Source organism: Trichomycterus rosablanca, chromosome 5 (assembly GCF_030014385.1).
Source record: "Trichomycterus rosablanca isolate fTriRos1 chromosome 5, fTriRos1.hap1, whole genome shotgun sequence".
Lineage (NCBI taxonomy): Eukaryota > Metazoa > Chordata > Actinopteri > Siluriformes > Trichomycteridae > Trichomycterus > Trichomycterus rosablanca.
In genome coordinates, this window is record NC_085992.1 from 8,918,285 (window position 1) to 8,940,099 (window position 21,815).

At 39.3% G+C, this 21,815-nt stretch overlaps 1 protein-coding gene across 1 annotated transcript in view; it reads right to left on the minus strand.

Annotated features, from left to right (window-relative positions):
* Nucleotides 1-20,106, minus strand: part of LOC134314261 (inositol polyphosphate-5-phosphatase A-like) — a 227,699-nt gene extending 207,593 nt beyond the window's left edge. Inside the window, exon 1 of the mRNA XM_062994820.1 lies at nt 19,595-20,106. Within this exon, the coding sequence (XP_062850890.1) occupies nt 19,595-19,669 (75 nt within the window). The 5' untranslated portion in view covers nt 19,670-20,106. The remainder of the gene's footprint in view (nt 1-19,594) is intronic.
* Nucleotides 20,107-21,815: the final 1,709 nt, after the last annotated feature.

The window sequence follows — 21,815 nt, forward strand, 5'->3', positions numbered from 1 at the left end:
CACACTTTCGGTAATGTAATGTCTTTAGACCAATGGGGAACAAGGAGGGCACACTAGAGTGCATAGCCGTTCCATTAGAGACACTGAAACCTAAATAAACCACACCTTCTATCTGATGAAAATGACATCACTTTGTGTCAAAGGATCTTTTTTATCTGAGGTATACCACAAGCTTTAGTCACCAGCAATGTAAACCTGAGTAAGAACATACCTCTCCAGGTTTTTTACAATATTTACTAGATGTGTGTTTTATCAGTTCTACCTTTAAGTGCATCATCAGGTTGGGGTTCATTGCAACAGACATCCACTCTTGTTCAGCATCTTGTTAGGAAACTTGTGGTTTTAAAGAACCGTGACTCAGACGTTTACACAAAAGATTCAGTCCTTAGACAGACCTGTGCCACCCAGAATTGCGTATCTGAATTAATCCACAACAACGACCAAAATATCTTGCTGAAAAAAACTGGCAACTTTCCATCGGGCTAAACCAGATCCTGATCAGCATTTAATACCCGTTTCTATATGTGAGAAAAACAATCAAAGACTTTTCTGGTGTGTTAGTTCCTGGAAAAAGTACTCCTCCCTGAGTGTAAGTGGTGTGGCAAGCAGCTGTGCCAGATTTTACAACTCAGATATTTGCTGGCAGGGTAGAAGGAAGCTCCTAAGACATCACATGTTAGCTGAGAACTGTTATGATGTTCAACAGTTTACAGACTACAGACAGAGAGGGTTTGATTTTATATTTATTATTATATATTTCACTGTTTTCAGCGTGATACAGCATACCAAGTCACTGATTCTGTGGCTGTTTCAAAGTAAATCAAGTCGTGACCAGTAATAAGCAAAAGTAATATACTGTGCCAACACTAATTATGTCGGTTTTTTTTTTACTTTATGTACTTTTTGAGGACACAACACTTATTCACGCCTCAAAATCCAGGCGCTTGGGTGGCACAGCAGAATATTAGGCTAACCAACCACTACTGAGATCTATGTCTGGCAGGGCATCTACACAGACACAATTGGCAGCCTGTCCAGGGTGTGTTCCTTTCTTTACGTCCAATGTTTCCAGGGAAACAGGACCCTCCAGGACTCTGGCCAGAATAAAGCGGCAATATATGAGTTGTGCTACTTTTCCACAATGTTTTACCAGGCATACAGTATACTATGTACAAACCCCATTTCCATAAAAGTTTGGACATTTTGTAAAATGCAATAAGAACAACAACGTTTGATGTTAATTTTACTCAGTTTTATGTTAAGATGCACAGCTAACTGTTTATTCATCTTGGTGCACAACTAGAACCCAAAATTGGATATCTGCGGTGGCAGGCTAACACGATTGACCTCTGCACCATTCGAGAGCCTAGTGTGCATTTTCAATGCTGTGGTGGACTGTGTTAAGTTTTCCAAAATACTCCCAAGCACATGTAGCACTATTATTACAGTAGTATCATGATTTTTACAATGAAGTCTGGTGGCTTCAAGGTCACTCACAATGGTTTCCAGTCCTGCTACTGCTTTTACAGTGGCAATAGCACCCCTATATATAAACTTTCACCTATTAAACAATAGTGAGTGCGCGAATGGCAGCTTACAAAGAGCAATTCAGCACAGCTACTTGTTTACAGTACAGATCACTTGGCAATGAAGATCACAATAAAATATGGGACCTGCTATTACCGCATGTCAACAAGAGAACTTGTCACAATCATTGCCTGAAATGTCAATCACAACAAATTGCTATAATGTTTTTACTGTATTAAGAACAAACTTACTGCTTTTTAATACAAAGAAAGTTTCCAGACTTTGGCTAGTCGGTTTTCTGGCAGTGGATTAAGCATGAATAGAGTTGATGTTATTAATAACACTCCATATTCTATGTGTGAAAAATAAGATATTTTAGTAACAGATACAGACACCTAGGGCGGCACGGTGGCTTAGTGGGTAGCACTGTCGCCTCACAACAAGAAGGTCCTGGGTTCAATCCCCAGGTGGGGCGGTCCGGGTCCTTTCTGTGCGGAGTTTGCATGTTCTCCCCGTGTCCGCGTGGGTTTCCTCCGGGTACTCCGGTTTCCTCCCACAGTCCAAAAACATGCCACCAGGTTAATTGGAAACACTGAATTGTCCTATAGATACCTAGCCACTAGATGCACTAGTGCATTGTAGTGCCGGTCCCAAGCCCGGATAAATTAGGGAGGGTTGTGTCAGGAAGGGCATCCGGCGTAAAAATTGTGCCAAATCAATGAGCGATCATGAGGATGACTCGCTGTGGCGACCCCTGAAAAAAGGGAAAAAGCCGAAAGAAGAAGAAGTAACAGATACAGACACCTCTAGAATTAGGTTGCCAGATTATATTCTTTAAATTAAAATTACGATTGGGATTCACAAGCAAACATTTAGGTAAAACAAATGAGGTAACACAAATAGTGTCATGTTTCCTTTACAAAACTTCAATCACAGCTGCACAACCGGAGATGCTCGCTAATGGCAGGGTGGGTTAATTCAGTGGAGGATTTACTTTAGTTTTTTTGGACGCCAAACATGTTCGACTGGAAATTTATATAAAAAGGCGTCTCATATTCCATTACTAACATCACACCTTAACTTCCTTCATTAGGAAACATGGAAAGTTTGGTGGCCAATATTTACCTCAGCCCAGCAACTAAACTACCCGGTCACACCATCCAGAAATAAGAAATATTCCTTCCTGTACTCTACATAATAATGTATGCAGTATACACCCATCAGGCATAACATTACGACCACCTTGCTAATACTGTGTTGGTCCCCCTTTTGCTGCCCCATACCTAACAAACTGTGATGCACTGTGTATTCTGACACCTTTCTATCAGAACCAGCATTCACTTATTAACTTCTTCAGCAATTTGAGCTACAGTAACTCGTCTGTTGGATCGGACCACACGGGCCAGCCTTCGCTCCCCACGTGCATTAATGAGCCTTGGCCGCCCATGACCCTGTCGCTGGTTTACCACTGTTCCTTCCCTGGACCACTTTTGATAAATACTGACCACTGCAGACCGAGAACACCCCACAAGAGATGCAGTTTTGGAGATGCTCTGACCCATCATCTAGCCATCACAATTTGGCCCTTGTCAAACTCGCTCAAATCCTTAAGCATTTTTCCTGCTAGAGATAATCAGTGTTATTCACTTCACCTGTCAGTGGTCATAATGTTATGCCTCGTAGGTTCTAGTGACTATATGTAGATCCTCCCAAAAAAGAAACCCAATGAAGCCCTTACAATGAAGATATTATTCGTGTTAGGTCTGATCATTCCTAACAGCACTGAATAAGCTAAGTATTCACTCACAAAGACCTCTTTCAGAAGCTTTTATTAATGTTTTTACCTGAACTGAGTAAATTTAGCACTTCATTGAAATCTGGCTGGACCTCTGATAAAAACAGAGCAAGATGATTGAGCTAATGAGCAATTCATGGAAATCTGATTCAAGTTTGTTATTTAGTTCCATCAAATCCAATAGCCTGTGATGAATAGCCCAAACACACCAGTATACCTCTGACTGAACTAAATAGCTTCTTGATTGCAATGCTATGCAAAAATAAATGTTTTATTATTCTTGACTTCAGCTGTGGAGTCTGAGGTTAGCTTCTGCAAACAACTTTAAAAAACAACACACGTAAATGCAAAGCAGGTATAATAATCTGTAGTGTAGATGACTCCACAGTACTCACTAGCTTAGATGCAAGTGGTGAAGAATTAGGCCTGTCATGATTATGCAAATAAGTGTTACAACTAAATTGTTTTACTAGTCATCCCTATGCCAGACTTTCTTTATTATATGCTAAATAATATTGCATTCCAGTTTGTTATACATTATCATTATCATTTACATATTTAGTTTTTGTATTGCTTCATCCTGGACAGGGTCGACAATTTATACTGGATGTTCTTCATCGACTCGATTCATTTGAGCTATCAATTGCAAATGAATTCATTCATGGATTGGCGGACTTCGACAGAAAAGTTAGTAGCAAGTTTGACCAGATGAAAGATCGTCATGCAATCAACGTCAGTGGTAAGTTTGTTGCATGTTACGTGGTGTGTTATTTTAGCTGTAGGTTTAGGCATGGAAAGCGTTGGGTTTTCCTGCTCTGTAATGTTGCTTTGGATGTGTTATTACAGTCGCAGCCCACAATGATCATATATACTGCTTGACTTTGGATTGTAATGTGATGCTCTGTAGGAAGGTGATATACCAGTTGTGTAAGATGTAGTGCCATTATTAGTGATGTCACTCATATCTTGGTCTCCACTTTTGTGAAATCCTGCTTTTTGTTAAAGTGTTTGTTTGTTTGTTTGTTTATTAGGATTTTAACGTCATGTTTTACACTTTTGGTTACATTCATGATAGGAACGGCAGTTACTCATTACACAAGGTTCATCACTTCTCAAGGTTATATCAAACACAGTCATGGGCAATTTTGTATCTCCAATTCACCTCACTTGCATGTCTTTGGACTGTAGGAGGAAACCGAAGCCCAGGAGGAAACCCACGCGGACACGAGGAGAACATGCAAACTCCACACAGAAAGGACCCGGATGGCCCCACCTGGGGATCGAACCCAGGACCTTTTTGCTATGAAGCGACAGTGCTACCCACTTAGCCACCGTACCGCCCCTATTTGTGACACTGATAAGGTGCGTTTGTGTTTGAATTCACTGAGTCAAATACTGCTCATACAGAGCCCTTACAGAAATGCACATCATTTCACTAGTGGTCATTCCTTTGGATCTCCTTGTGTATTTGTCCTTGTGTATTTTGCCTTAAGTACGTTCCTATATTTCCAAACCCACCTATGTGTCTCGCCTGCATTGCTCTTAACAAGTAAATGGGGTCTAGAAAAGTAGCAAAATAATTGAGCTTAGTTTAGTTTTTTTTTTTTTTCAAATTGACAAAACCAGAAGATCATAGAAACAGATAAACATGCTGCTATTTCAGGAATAAACATCCAACAGCTATTAGTAATTCAGTCAGTTATTCTGTACATTATTCTCATTAAAACACACAGTTTACAGTTACAGTAATATCTGCATCAGTGTATTTAGACTATATAATACACTAATGTAAAGGAGTCTGAAAAGCTGCCATTTATTTTCCATTTTTAGTAAAAAAAAAAACCCATAAATTTCCAATAAAAAAATGGAAAACATTTTAACAGAATTTTAGAGATTCTGAAAGGTGTAATAAAATGGTCAAAAAAATTGATTGGTTAAATTGGTTAATACGTGTATGTGTATATATATAGAATTTATAGAATTTGTGTATATGTGTATGTATTTGCATATGTGTATATGTATGTATATGTGTATGTGTATATATATATATATATATATATATATATATATATATATATGGCTATATTGGCCTCATTGGGCAATATTGTCACGTCACTTTACTATTTAATAATAATTTAATTACTATGCAATCTTTATACTGAAACTATACCTCATGCATAGTCATTACAGTTACCAGCTATCCATTTTTATGTAAAATACAGGAAATACTCATTTCTAGTTTTTCTGTTTGCTTTGTTTTGTACTGTACTGTTAATTATTTTTGTATTATGCTACTGGGGCTTTAATTTCCTTTGGGATCAATAAAGTATCTATCTATCTATCTATAAAAAAAGAAAGAAAAACTAGACTGCTGCTTTCAAACCATCTAAAAAAACCAAGACAACTCTGCCACAAAGGTCACAGCTTGGTTTTCTTTATATTTGAATAGGCAAAATGTCAGGTTGCACCCTGAGAAGAAGAAAAGTTGTCAAGAAGCTATACACACACTGTGCAATTATAACTGACTCATGCAAATATACACTGTGCATGTATGTACAGCAATAACTTAGTCTATAGAGCAGTACACATGCTGGCTTAAATTACACACTCGGGCTCAACATTTTATGCTCAAATCCAGCAACAACTGTCAGGAAGATGTCTGAAGAACTGCAGCCAAGATTAGTGTTCATGACAATATAAACTTGGCATCATGGAAGGGTAACAGGAGAAAACAACCACTCTACAGCACTGCACAATGGAATGTCCAACAATGTTCACATACAGTGTACATCAAACCTACATAGTGTAATAATACCCAGTATACAGTACAATGCAACTACAAAATAGTTTACACAATACACAATGAACTACAGTATGTAGGAGTGCCTGTTTTTGACAAAATCTAAAGATGGTAAAGCCACATTTAATAACAACAACAACAATAATAATACATTAAGTTTATATAGTGCTTTTCAGAATCCAGAGATGCTTACAATTAGAAATATACAATACAAGAGACAACAGCAAACAGTAGACAAAATAAACTCAACAGACATAATAAATCAATAAGACATGAATAGAGCACAATGGAAAGTCAGGGATAAGTTACATATCTACCAGGACACACATTTACAATTACTGCAGATCACAAGACAACGTCACACTGGTAAAATAGATCAAATGTCCATCTTTATTAAAAATGTGTTTGTGAATTCTGAACATTAGCTGTCAGATTAAAGACTTGGAATAAAATAAAAAATTGTGTTTTTTTAAGGAAATACAAAATGCTTTGCTTCATTAAAATCAGCTCCTAAAAAGAGATTTCTGGATCTTGTCTAAAAAAATAATGCAACCTCACAGTGTGCCTATTCAAATAATAAGAAAATAAAGCTGTGGCCTTTGTTTCATAGAGGGATCTTTGTTTTTTTGTGACTGGCCAAAAGCACTTATCAGTTGAAAGGGACAAGACCACTGTATAGTTTAGGAAATGGATTGGAAAGTACCAGAAATAAGGCTGTTATAATACCAGGTGAAATCTTTTTATTGATAGAAGAACTGACCAGACAGAGACAAAAACACATGTTAGAAATGCTGTAAGACAAAGCTAAGCTCCTGATATTAGATTCAATTCAAATAAATGAATGTCCAAACATATTAACTTGTCGAATATGTGGATCAAGTTAAAGAACGGTAATTAGATGGATGGATGGATGGATGGATGGATGGATGGATAGGTGGGTGGATGGATGGATGGACGGATGGATGGATGGACTGAACACTCTGTATACAGTGTGACTGGAGCAAAGAGGCAATTATTAATTCTAGGCTAATTTAATTATTTACTTTAAGAAACACATAATGTCAAATGAACAACAACAAAAAGCCTTAAGCAAGCTTAAGTTAAAAAACTGCCATTCATTTATTTTCTGGGTTCAGTTATTGGCTTTTCATTACTGGAGGATGTTTGGGCTGTTATAATTAAACAATTATTATGACTACACAGTAATATTGAATAAAAATACAGCAGTTTAGTTTCAATAGGTTATTAAGATGACAAACTTCAATGCCTGGCCAAACATAGACATACGTAAAGGTTTTTTAACAAGCTGGCCGTGCAAAGACGTAGAAAGAGATAGATTGTATGCCACCGACTTGGTCAAGTGCTCAACAGTCATAACTGGACGTGTGTGCAGGAAGAAAAGCCAAATACAATATTTCCCCTTGACGCTTCAACAGTAACTCCCGATATCTGGTTCGAGGAGTCGGCAAGGGTGCCAGACAAATACAAAAGACATAGCGTGTAACTTGGCAAATTAGAGTTCTTTGTAAGAATACACCGCTGGACCAAGTAAAGAAGCAGCCTGCTTGATGGTGTTATGTACGAGGCAACCTGCAGGAGTCACCAGAGTGCACATTAGAACTAGACCTATCCAAAGTGGGACAATAAAAATGAAGCACTGTAGTGCTGTGCCTAATTGTAGAAAGTATATTCTAAAAGGCCTAAAAACCCGCTACAAAATAAATAGATCTGAAACAGTGCATTTGAAATGTGTTTACCTGAATATTTTATCCATCCAGCAGAAGGTGGAAGGCCGTTCACCAAAGGTAGTTTTAGTACATATGGAGCTTGCAGACGTTTTTTCCACGTAGCAACATTTTTCCAAATCTCATGCTGCAGTTTATTGGAATATTTACTGGATTAAATGTCAATTGCAGAAGGATTGGATACAATCTACGATGTCAGAATTAAAGCAGCATTGCTCTGCCCAACTGAGGATTTACTGAAAGTGATTTTGTTGCTCAACTGCTCGCACATGTTTTTAATCAAATTAAGGACAAAAATACTTTAACCAACATTGCCAACATTAAATAAACAATAGTGTAAAAATCCAGTAGAATATTTAAATAATAATATACTCAATAGTTTAGATTGAGCTCATATTTTCTAATGACTAGGCCTTTCGATTGCAATCGATCACACTATCAGACAGGGAACATAGTGGTGGTGACAGTTCCAGCAATATCTGATCCAGCCAGATCAGCTGATTTCCATAAACAGAACTGATAAAGAGAACTGATTTAGATTTCCTGAACAGCGTAACACATCACATGTGTGGCTTTCAAAGTAATTCAGATATCAAGTACATCCTTATTACAGAGCAGATTTAAACTATTTATAGGGGCAGAAGATGTATGGGTATGTCCCATGACAGTGACTTAATCTCACCCACAAATAGCTGAGGTGACTAGGGTTTTCATATCCACCATGCATAAAACCTGCACCCACATCAGCCCTTTGTAGTTAAAATGAAGTGGCAGGATCGTGATAGGAAAATACACCGATCAGCCATAACATTAAAACCACCTCCTTGTTTCTACACTCACTGTCCATTTTATCAGCTTTACTTACCATATAGAAGCACTTTGTAGTTCTACAAATACTGACTGTAGTCCATCTGTTTCTCTGCATGCTTTGTTAGCCCCCTTTCATGCTGTTCTTCAATGGTCAGGACTCTCCCAGGACCACTACAGAGCAGCTATTATTTGGGTGGTGGATCATTCTCAGCACTGCAGTGACTCTGACATGGTGGTGGTGTGTTAGTGTGTGTTGTGCTGGTATGAGTGGATCAGACACTAACTAGCTGTGATCTATAAGTGTTTTTAAGTGGCCTCTACTGGTTGGCTGATGGCGCTTGCACAGTGAGACAGGGAATAACAGAGATTGGTGTGTGACTCTCTGTGTGTGAAACTGATCCACATATGAACCCGTAAAAGGATGGGTCGGTACTGCAACGTGTCGGAGGGGGTATGTGACGATTGCGAATCTCTTCGGTTCGAATGGAGGTATGTGGCAGGAGGAGCGAATTACAATCGGGTAATTGGATACGACTAGATTAGGAGAAAGTTGGGGCAATGAATGCAGAAATGGAAAGTTTGGTGTAAGTGTCTCAAGTTGTGGTAACTAAAGATTTTGGTTTGATCATGAGTAGTACTTGGTCTAAGAAGTTTGAGAACCACTGTTTTAAGCAAACACATTCCTAACATAAGCTGACTATCCAACAAAAAAAAGATGCTTGTTTTTAACCTTTAAAAATGAATACCTACGACAATGTTAGCCAAACAGCACTGCAGAACTTCTTCAGACTGATGCAGTCACTTGGATGAGTGACGAAACGTATCTCTACAACAAACTTGTGTCCAGATGAACTGATTCAACTTTGTGGATTTGTGTAAATGGATTATTGAGCATGCAACAAGAGAATTTGAATCTGAGTCTTTTCCATGTTCAGGACCTAGTAAGAAAGTCTATTTGAATCCTATGACCACATCACGGCCTGCTTTTTTCAGTCATATAATTTGGAAATCATCCCACACACAGCACAAAGATCCCATTGACATCAGATGCATGACTGCAAGTTAAATGTTTTTCTTTCAATATACTTCATACAAGGGCACAGAGAAGTGAAGAGTAGGGCAATTTGGCCATGCATTCATGTACATGATTTCAGCCCCATCCACTATAACCAAATAACCAAACAGGTTATTTATACACAAAACCAACTAATATCTATTAGACCTCCAAAGTTCTGCAGTTATGACAGCAAACCTATTTATAAATCGGATGGAAATGGGGGAGGGGTTCACTCTATGTTTGGGACTGAAAGATCACATGCAAAACAGAGCACCCCATACACTGTTTACTAAGCTTATGAAAATGATACAAGGAGGCTAGGGTCACAGAGTAAAACACAGACGGGCACTGTTCAGAGGGGCAAACGTTATAAAGATTAAACTGTAACAGCTAAACTGATAACAGGAATAATAACAAAAAAAGATTAATCGTTTAGAACGTGTAATCATTCAGTCAATCTTTTATAACCATTTTATCTAGAAATGGTCTTTTGATGTGGCATAAACACTGGAGTATGAACCCTAGACAGGGCACCGATCCATCATGTTGCACTACACAATCACCCATTTATTCACTTGTTTAATTCTAGGAGCAGCATAATCTTCTACATACTTCAACAATCCAAAGTACATAAAACAACTTCACAGACATGCTAAACTACCCACAAAAGGTAAACAAAGGCTGAAGAAACCAGGTACAATAGTTGATGCATCATCCTGCTTAACACATTTTCTACATAAAATCCAACATGTTTAGTAGTTCTGGAACACAAAACACATAGTGACGGACAATAGGTAAAAAGAAAAAATACTAAAGCTTTGAATGTTGACCAACACCTGAAGCTGATGTCCTCACAGTAAATAAGCTGACGATTTGCAAGCAATTTATGCAAAACATTAAAGGTGTGGTGGCTTCTTCAGGGTAGTTTGTGTCCTGTTTCTGTTGGCTAAAATCACCAAGTCAGTCAACATCACACGTATTTCCAGTACAAAATACAAAAGTGGATCGACTGGAAAACATGTCAACTCCATTCACACAATGATCAGGGTATCTGCCTTGAATCAGTTGGCGTCTAATACGATTGGTGCACTCAGAGAATCAAATGTGTGCAGATGTCTTTATATTAAACATAACATTACAGTCTTTGTTTAGTATGCAGGGACTAAGTTGTTGCGTCAGATGGTGTTAAAAGTAATTAGGATAAAAGACAGAGTATTAATTTAAAAAAACATGCTGATCTGTTTTGTATCAATGCTACTAAGACTATGGCTTTGTGAGTCACCATCACACGTATTTCCAGCACAAAGTACATAAGTGGATCGACTGGAAAATATCCAATTCTATTCATACAATGATCAGGGTATCTGCCTTGATATAGTTAGTGTCTAATACCACTGGTGCGCTCATTGTATCAAATGTGTGCAGATTATTTTTTATATTAAACATAACTTACAGACTTTTTTCCATATTAAGGGACTAAGTTATTGTCCATGGTAAATTTCCAAATGCTACAGATGCTGTTAAAAGTAGTGAGGGTAAAAGACTGAGTATTTATTTAAACACATTATTTACACACATGCTGATCTGTTTTGTATCAATGCTACTGAGTCTGTGGCTTTGCAGCAAAGGATGCCAAAAAACTGAAATAGTATTTTTTTTTACTCTATCCCCTGCTATCTGAAGCATATATGTGATTATAAACTTTATCAACTACTTGTGGGACACAGGTAGCCTAATAGGTAGAGCTTTGGACTATCAACTGAAAGGTTGAGGGCTTGAATCCCAGCTCTGCCATGCAGCCACTGTTGGGCCCTTGAGCAAGGTCCCTAACCCTGTCTGCTTCAGGGGTGCCATACAATGGCTGACCTGTGCCCTGTGCTCTGACCCCAGCTTCCAAAAAACAAGCTGGGATATGCGAAGAAAGAATTTCGTTGTACTGTACATGTCTGTATATGTATAAATGACAAATAAAGGCATTCTGTTCTATTCTATTCATTACAATCAAATTTACCATGAAAAAGTTGTGCATTTTTTCCTCAGTACAAGATACCAGGGTGCACTGGACTAGGACTGATGCGCTGGATAATTCAAGGATCAAATTTGATCAACCAGCGCATTCCATGCAGTAAATGTGTATAAAAAGTTACCAGATGCTGACTAAAAAGTTCTGGAAAATAAATACTGAGCAAAATGCCTAGCTGAGACCATACGCGTTCTCTAACAGCTGCTGGCTATAATAGCGTACAAATTATTTCCGAAATCCAGCCGTGACCGTGAGAACAGGGTTTATATGCATTCACAATATATAAATCAATTGATCAAGCTATTTACTTGTGGTTATATTTATATGGTGGTCTATTTGTGGTTTAAGAGCTACTATCAGAGCCTAGTGAATCAGCCGTTCCTTCTCAGTGACCAAGACTCTTTGTGAGCAAGCTATGGCATCAAAGGCATTAGAATGATGCTGTGATTGAATATTCATGGGTTAACTGCCTAAGCCAAGCTGACTATCACTATCACATAACAGATCCAGTGCATGAGGCAATAATATTGTCAAAACCAAACTTGAGTCAGTGCGTACAGCAGCAGATGTGAGAAGAAAAGCCAGGCGAATAATGCTGTCCATTTGTTTCTGAGAATGAGACTATTCACAGCTGTATGAGAATGATGCTAAAGATGTGGTAGGTTGAGTGTTGTGCATTTCTTGATTTGGATTTTTGTATAGATTTCAGAGAATCCCCACCTAACAGCTATCAGCAAATAAGCTATCTTTAGTTAAGTTTGTCTTAAGTTTAATTAAGTTTAGTTAATGCTATGCATTTGCCATCTAATTTTATTACCTGCAGTAAGCATTTGTAGAGCATGTACAAGTACCACAGACAATTTAATTAAATAAATGCCATCAGACTTCTGTTGCCCTGTACCACACAGTCATAGACTCAGCTGTAACATCTGTACTAATTACATGACAACAGGAGGGAGGCACAGTGGCTCAGTGGGTAGCACTGTCGCCTCACAGCAAGAAGGTCCTGGGTTTGATCCCCAGGTGGAGCAGTCCGGGTCCTTTCTGTGTGGAGTGTGCATGTTCTCTCTGTCAAAACATGACATTAAAATCCTGATAAACAAACATGACAACAGTGGTAATTTCCTAACTTATATTACTTAGTAATTTATTTTTAGTAAGAACTTTATCCTGTCAAGGGGTGCGACTATGCATGTCGGAGGGGGCAAGTGAATGTGTTAGCCCTTCTTGGCCAGGTGGTAGTAGCGGCGAGTTGGCAATTATTAGATGGGAAATAATGAGGTAAAAAATCTTTTTCATAACACTGAAGCTTTGGTACCATTTTCCACAACCACATCTTGCATCTTACACTTCTGATCAAAGTACCATCACAGGTTTTACATCCACTGAAAGTTTGGAGCAATCATCTGTTTTCTCTGACTCTGAGGTTTTCTAGCTTGTGAGCTGAATCTGTCAGCACTGAAGTGCTTACGCGACTTCTGCTAAAACAACCTGTCCATCATATTGCAGATCCATCATTTGTTGCAAAAATATAGTCAAGACTCATCAGTATGACCACACATAGCAGCAGGAGTGAGAAGGAATGATGAGTAACAAATAGGGATGTAACGATGCACCACAAGACAGTTAAAAATCGGTGCATATGTGCAGATGAATCGGTATTTACTTTAAATAGCAGAGGGCACTGGCGCTATCCACTTTGCCTGGTTGACGGCACTTCACAAAGTTGCCAGGTAGGGGGATTTTTCAGCCAAATGTATTTATGTGAGAGTACTTAATTTATTTGTATTATTCATTTATTTATATAATGTGGGATTTGTTTCAAAATTTCATTTCTGTTTTTTTAGACAGTAAACATTGTACCTACCTCAGAAATAAAGGGGAATTCATTATTTAGATAAAAGATAAGCACAAATACAGTATTTAATTTTTAAAAAGAGAAATAATAAAAGGAAACTTTGTCATAATTTGTCTTAAATTTCAATTTGTTTAAAAAAATCCGGGGAAAAAACGTATTGTGAACCCAGTATTGTGAATCGTATCGCATCGTGGGTAGAGTATATCGCTACATCCCTAGTAACTAATGATTACAGCTAGGCTCCTTACAGCTTTGACTGGAGGACTTTTTACATTTGGTTCATTGGGTTGAGGGACTCAATTCTGCAGCTACTCACACATACTGTACATATTCCTTCCAAAACACAGCCAAATTTGGTTTGGAAAATAAAACAAAAATATTTAAATGATGTATTGTGTATTCATGTAATGCATATTTACTTTTGCTTCCCACAGATAAACTGTTAGCATAAAGCTGCGGTCAAAATGTTTGCTTAAATACAACAACTTAAAATGACTTTATTGTTTGAGGAGTTTCCCCCTCATAAATAATTAAACAGATCTACAAATCATAATCTTCTGTTTCCCTCCGGTGTAAAGTTTGGAATAGGACATAATAACACGTTTGACCAAACGCATTACTCAATGCCCGGCCTCAGAAATGGATAGCTTATGCCCGTAGTGCAGTCCCAACCAGAAATCATCAGTAACCAGGCTCAAAAACTGCTTTGCACTTTTTGCACTTATGGTCCAAATAGGCTCAGATCTACAATTTTGTAATGCACATTTACAACAGGCTGGTTGGCTGGCAAAAAGTGAAACTGTGTAAATACTGACTCACTGTTGTAGACCAGACTTAATCTAGAAAACTAAAGGTATGATTATATATGTTGTTTTTTAGTTTGTTCATTGAGTCTGTCATCCCTATGGTTTTGCAGAAGGTTTGTCCTGATCACGTGCCAAGTCCCAAACCAACTTTCAGCAACCGATTTGCAAAAGCAAATATTCAAAGATGTAATGATGGTATGAGTCTTGTGTTGATATGACTGGTATGTGAGTGTTATGCCAAGTTCACACTACACGACTTTCCAAGTCATCAGATCGCGCTGTACAGTTCACACTACACAACTAGATCTCTTGTGATCGGGAGTCTTTCAAGTCGGTGTGGCTTTCACACTACACGACTGATCGGCGATAGGGGGTTTCACACTACATGATCTATCACCAACTGGAATCGCAAGTGAGCTTCTATGGTCTCCCAAACTACGTTTTGTCACGGAAACAAACACAAGAAGTGACGAGGGGTTTAATGATACCACGTCCAAAAATGCACGTCAACAAGTAGTGAGTGATCAAAGTTTGTGCACTGATGTGCAGCGTAAAATCAAGGAGAAAAAAATAAATACATCTGAGTGGATTGGGCTACGTGACCAGCATGGATTGTTCTATAGTGAGCGTGGGTATTATGTTTTGAAGAGAACGATAAGGTCAGAAATACTGTAAAACTTGTGTGTGTGCTGATGTATTCTGATATAAACTTAACTATATTATGCCCCTTTCCCACCTTTTTACAACTCCTCCCCTGCATTTCCCCTCACACCGTATCTTGCATTCTCATTGGCTGTTCGACATAGCACTCATTGCCAGTTGTGCGACTCAGATCCAGATATTTGATAAGCTAGATATCTCGCTTCGGCCAAGTGCTCAGCAAGCCACTCGGATCGAGTTGTTAAGCAGTTCACACATAGCGATTGAGAGCAGAGTTTCGATCGCCGAGCGAACGCCAAGTTGCTCCAGAGACGGCAAATCTAGCGCCGACCAGTCGCTGAGCGAAAATCAGGGCAAAAATCGTGTAGTGTGAACTAGGCATTAGTCAACACATCCTTACAGTATAAACTACAGTGGATACAGTCTACATACCCCTGATAAAATCCATGGTTTTGTGATGTAAAAACCAAGATCAAAATAAACTTTCATAATTTTTTTTCACCTTTAATGTGACCTATAATCTGTTTAATTCAATAAAAAACTTTTTTGTTTGTTGGGGGGGGGGGGGGGGAAATAAAAATTACCTTACATTACAAGGTTGCATATTTAAGCACATCCTTACTATCTAACATTTTGATTTTATGACAGCATTTAGTCTTTTTGGTAAGAGTCTATCAGCATGGCACATCTTGACTTGGCAATCTTTCTTCCCTCTTCCTTGTAAAAGCGTTCCAAATCTGTCAGATTGTGACTGATGTGTCTCCTGTGCACAGCTATCTTTAGGTCACCCCACAGATTTTCAATTGAATTCAGGTCTGGACTCTGGCTGGGCCATTCCAAAAGTTCTTCTTCTGGTGAAGCCTTGTTAATGTCTTTACTGTGTTCCATGGTATATGTAATGATCTGAAATACCTGGCTGATACCTTTCAACTATAAAATCCTTATGATGCTTTATAAACTACTTAAATGTCAGGAAAATCCTGTTCAGATTATAGGTCAGATTAAAGGTGGAAATATATCTGATATATATCCGAATTTACATTGGTCTGATTTTTTTTTTACATCACAAAACATGCCATTTTAACAGAATGCAATTAGAAATATCGAATCTACATCCACTATAACACATCTGCAGCTTTATCAGTCCCAATACCAAGGCTCTACATTAAATCGGGACATTTCTCCTTGGTAATGATATTGTACTGGCTGTGTCTTTTTGTTTAAACTGTCCTTCAAATAGCCAATCCACAACCTGGTGCAAAGATGTAGCTGAAAATATATAGATCCACCACATACAGGAGCAGGTGTGGGTAAAAGAGACATGTATTATGTGTTAATTTAAGTTTGCGTGGCGATGTTCACAGTTGCAACTGAAATAATTTCAACGCTCCAAATCCCACCTAATTTGTGCACAAACTATTCTATGACTTTAAATGTCCAACAAATATCACATTTACCTAAGAGGTACTCAAAACATATGTAAACTCAAATATAGCAGCATGTATTGGTAGTCAAGTGTAAATTAAATGACTGTAGTAGCTTCAAATCCATCTAAATTTTGAACAACTGGGTTAATTTGGTTTAATGAACTAGATTTTATAGAGCAACAAAAAGAAGATTCACCACATGATGCAAAGAGTATCCAATCCCAGGATGTGTTGTTTTTTTCTATAGTACATGAACTTATATAAGGTTATAAGGTTAAACTAGAATCATGTAAAGAGTTTCAAGTCGTTTTTAACTCTACACAATCCATTGGAATAAGTAGCATGTGTGGGGCTTCCCCTCTAACCCAAACTATCCATCAAGTAAATCAATCAAATAAAAAGTATAACTAAATATTCAACAATATGTATATAATTGCATACAGGAGCAGGTATGAGCAGAAGAAACAACTAAAGAAGTGTACTAGATTGAGTCTGAGGATGTTTGCATCTGGTCTGAAATCATTTAAATTTTGAACGACTGGTTTAATTAAATAGATTTTATGGAGCAACAAAAAGAAGATTCACCACATGGTTCAAATGGTATTCAATCCCAGCATGTGTTGTTTTTTTCTATAGTACATAAACTATATAAGGTTATAAGTGTAAGCTAGAATCATGTAAGGTTTTAAGTCATTTTTAACTCTACACAATCCATTGGAATAAGTAGCATATGTGGGGCTTCCCCTCTAACCCAAACTATCCATCAAGTAGATCAATCAAATGAAAAGTATGTATCAAAAGTATGTGTCAAATGAAAACTAAATATCCAACAATATGTATATAATTGTATACAGGAGCAGGTATGAGCAGAAGAAGTGTAGTAGATTGAGTCTGAGGCTGTTTGCAGCTGGTTTGGTTGAAATGTGCATAATTAATTCAGAACACAGCATTATTAGTCCATCTTGGAAGGCATAAATCACACCAGCACAACAATAATGTACAGTGTATCACGAAAGTGAGTACACCCCTCACATTTCTGCAAATATTTCATTATATCTTTTCATGGGACAACACTATAGACATGAAACTTGGATATAACTTAGAGTAGTCAGTGTACAACTTGTATAGCAGTGTAGATTTACTGTCTTCTGAAAATAACTCAACACACAGCCATTAATTTCTAAATAGCTGGCAACATAAGTGAGTACACCCCACAGTGAACATGTCCAAATTGTGCCTAAAGTGTCAATATTTTGTGTGACCACCATCATTATCACTGCCTTAACCCTCCTGGGCATGGAATTCACCAGAGCTGCACAGGTTGCTACTGGAATCCTCTTCCACTCCTCCGTGATGACATCACGGAGCTGGTGGATGTTAGACACCTTAAACTCCTCCACCTTCCACTTGAGGATGCGCCACAGGTGCTCAATTGGGTTTAGTCCATCACCTTTACCTTCAGCTTCCTCAGCAAGGCAGTTGTCATCTTGGAGGTTGTGTTTGGGGTCGTTATCCTGTTGGAAAACTGCCATGAGGCCCAGTTTTCGAAGGGAGGGGATCATGCTCTGTTTCAGAATGTCACAGTACATGTTGGAATTCATGTTTCCCTCAATGAACTGCAGCTCCCCAGTGCCAGCAACACTCATGCAGCCCAAGACCATGATGCTACCACCACCATGCTTGACTGTAGGCAAGATACAGTTGTCTTGGTACTTCTCACCAGGGCGCCGCCACACATGCTGGACACCATCTGAGCCAAACAAGTTTATCTTGGTCTCGTCAGACCACAGGGCATTCCAGTAATCCATGTTCTTGGACTGCTTGTCTTCAGCAAACTGTTTGCTGGCTTTCTTGTGCGTCAGCTTCCTTCTGGGATGACGACCATGCAGACCGAGTTGATGCAGTGTGCGGCGTATGGTCTGAGCACTGACAGGCTGACCTCCCACGTCTTCAACCTCTGCAGCAATGCTGGCAGCACTCATGTGTCTATTTTTTAAAGCCAACCTCTGGATATGACGCCGAACACGTGGACTCAACTTCTTTGGTCGACCCTGGCGAAGCCTGTTCCGAGTGGAACCTGTCCTGGAAAACCGCTGTATGACCTTGGCCACCATGCTGTAGCTCAGTTTCAGGGTGTTAGCAATCTTCTTATAGCCCAGGCCATCTTTGTGGAGAGCAACAATTCTATTTCTCACATCCTCAGAGAGTTCTTTGCCATGAGGTGCCATGTTGAATATCCAGTGGCCAGTATGAGAGAATTGTACCCAAAACACCAAATTTAACAGCCCTGCTCCCCATTTACACCTGGGACCTTGACACATGACACCAGGGAGGGACAACGACACATTTGGGCACAATTTGGACATGTTCACTGTGGGGTGTACTCACTTATGTTGCCAGCTATTTAGACATTAATGGCTGTGTGTTGAGTTATTTTCAGAAGACAGTAAATCTACACTGCTATACAAGCTGTACACTGACTACTCTAAGTTATATCCAAGTTTCATGTCTATAGTGTTGTCCCATGAAAAGATATAATGAAATATTTGCAGAAATGTGAGGGGTGTACTCACTTTCGTGATACACTGTATGTATGTATGTATGGTATATTATCCACTATACTTTTCTACTCTCTTCTATTTATAATCATTCATTTAGCCACTGTGGTCACCTTGTAATTATATAGCAGTCTATACACTGTACAACCATTATCTGTTTACTGTTTTTAATATATGCACCTTCATTTTTACTCATCTGGTCACTACTGCACTTTTTACTGTATTATATGTAAATAATCTCTATCTTGCACTTCTGGTTTCGTTGGCTCGGTACTTGTACTCTGCACAATGACAATAAAGTTGAATCTAATCTAATATCATCTAATAAATAGGAACTTGGCACCACTAGGGTGAGTGAATATGATAGGTAGGCAACTGGAGGAAAGGTAAATAAATAGGCATCAAGTCTATAAACACAAACACGCGTGTGGATCAGCTGGGATCGGAGCGTGGACAAGACACGAGACGAGACATGAATGAGTACAGAGAGATAAAGAGACCACATCAAAAAAATGCACTGCGACTCACATCTTCGAAGAGAGAACCGACGTTGGCTGTGATCAGCAATATTCCCGTGCCTTGCGATGTCCCTTTCCCCGCCATAATTACGATGACAGGTTCAAAAAGAGGTTTGAAGACGTCGCGACTGCAGCCGTGAGAACAACTCGGGGTAAATGTTGTTTTCTCGAGTCCGATGAGGTTAAAGTGAGTGCTGGAGGTTAGAAGCAGCAGGGAGGTCTGTGCGTGTACATTCTAGCTCAGTGCAGCGCAGTGCAGTACAGTGAGTGCATGTAGTGCTGGCGGGTTGAGCCGAGCCGAGCCGAGCTGAACGGAGATGAATGCAGAGGCTCCTCGCTTGTCTCTGGCTTTCTGCGCTACTTCTGCACGCTCCCGTCCATCCTAAAAGTTTCCGCTTCGATCGGCGCACACGGCCGGACTCTGGTTCATGTCAGCGTGTGAGCGTTTCCCCAGCGATTGCAGTAAAACAAAATAGTGAGTCTCGCCCATAAGCGCGACTGAGCTCCGACCATCCTCAGAGCTCGTTGGGCAGGAGGGGAGGCGGGGCTCGCTGCTGTGACGTCACAATACCAGCGGAGACACGAGTCTCTTAAAAGGGAAACGCGCAGTTGTCAATAAACAAGCCACAATCAGACAGAGGAATCCCCATCAGAGCTACCGACCTGTTAAAAATCTATTTATTTATGTATTTATTAGGATCTTAACGTCATGTTTTACACACGTTGGTTACATTCATGACAGAAACGGTAGTTACTCCTTACACAAGATTCATCAGTTCACAAATGGACAATTTAGTATCTCCAATTCACCTCACTTGAATGTCTTTGGAGTGTAGGAGGAAACCAGACCTCCCCACCTGGGGATCGAACCCAGGACCTTCTTGCTGTGAGGCTACAGTGCTACCCATCTGTTTAAAATTTACATTTACATTTACATTTTCGGCATTTAGCAGACGCCTTTATCCAAAGCGACTTACATTACAGTTACAGTGTACAGTCTGAGCAATTGAGCCTTGCTCAAGGGTCCAACAGCATCAACCTGGCAGTGGTGGGGCTTGAACCAGCGACCTTCTGGTTACTAGTCCAGTACCTTAACCACTAGGCTATGGCTTGCCATAATAATGGCTTGCGGCTCGGTGGTTAAGTGGGTAGCACTGTCGTCTCACAGCGAGAAGGTCCTGGGTTCGATCCCCGGGTGGGGCGGTCCGGGTCCTTTCTGTGTGGAGTTTGCATGTTCTCCCCGTATCTGCGTGAGTTTCCTCCGGGTGCTCAGGTTTCCTCCCACAGTCCAAAGACATGCAAGTGAGGTGACTTGGACACATTAAATTGTCCATGACTATATTCGATATAACCTTGTGAAATGATGAATCTTGTGTGATGAGTAACCGTTCCTGTCATGAATGTAACCAAAAGTGTAAAACATGACATTAAAATCCTAATAAAAAAAAACAAATCATACAATTAGTTACAATTAATACATCATTAATAATTATTAATAACAATTAATTGCGTAGAGTTTGCATGTTCTCCCCCAGTCTGCGTGGGTTCCCCCCGGGAGCTCCGGTTTCCTCCCACAGTCCAAAAACTAAACATGCACTCAGGTTAATTAGAGACACCGAATTGTCCTATAGGTGAATGGGTGTGTGTATGTGTGTGTGTATGTGTGTCTGCCCTGTGATGGACTGGCGCCCCGTCCAGGGTGTTACTGCGTGCCTTGCTCCCCTTGAAAAGCTGGGATAGTCTCCAGCACCCCCTGCAACCCTGATTGGATAAGCAGTTAAGAAAGTGAGTGAGTTTGGCATGTTCTTTTCATGTTCAGGTGGGTTTTCTTCCAGGTACTCCAGTTTGTTCATATCATGTCATGTCACTATACCGTCATTGCTTTGCAAAGGTTGGCTGCACAAATAAGTCAGCTTTCTCCAATTTCCTCTGTCTTCTGTCGCCTGTAGCAGACTAGCCCCTAATAATGCAATCCATATAATGCTTTTTTCGTACAATTTTTGACCTCTGGGAACTCATTTGACCCCTGTCTACTTAAAGCAATTTGATATACATTCTGTATCTTCCTTTATTGCTTCCTTTATTTATTTAATTTCTAAAACTGCTGCATAATGTATTTACCAACAAAGGTCTACATGTGAACAGATGGTCAGAAAACTTCATTTACTGGTTAAGGTACCGAACTAGTGCTAACAAGGTCACAACTTCTAGCCCCACCACTGATAAATCTC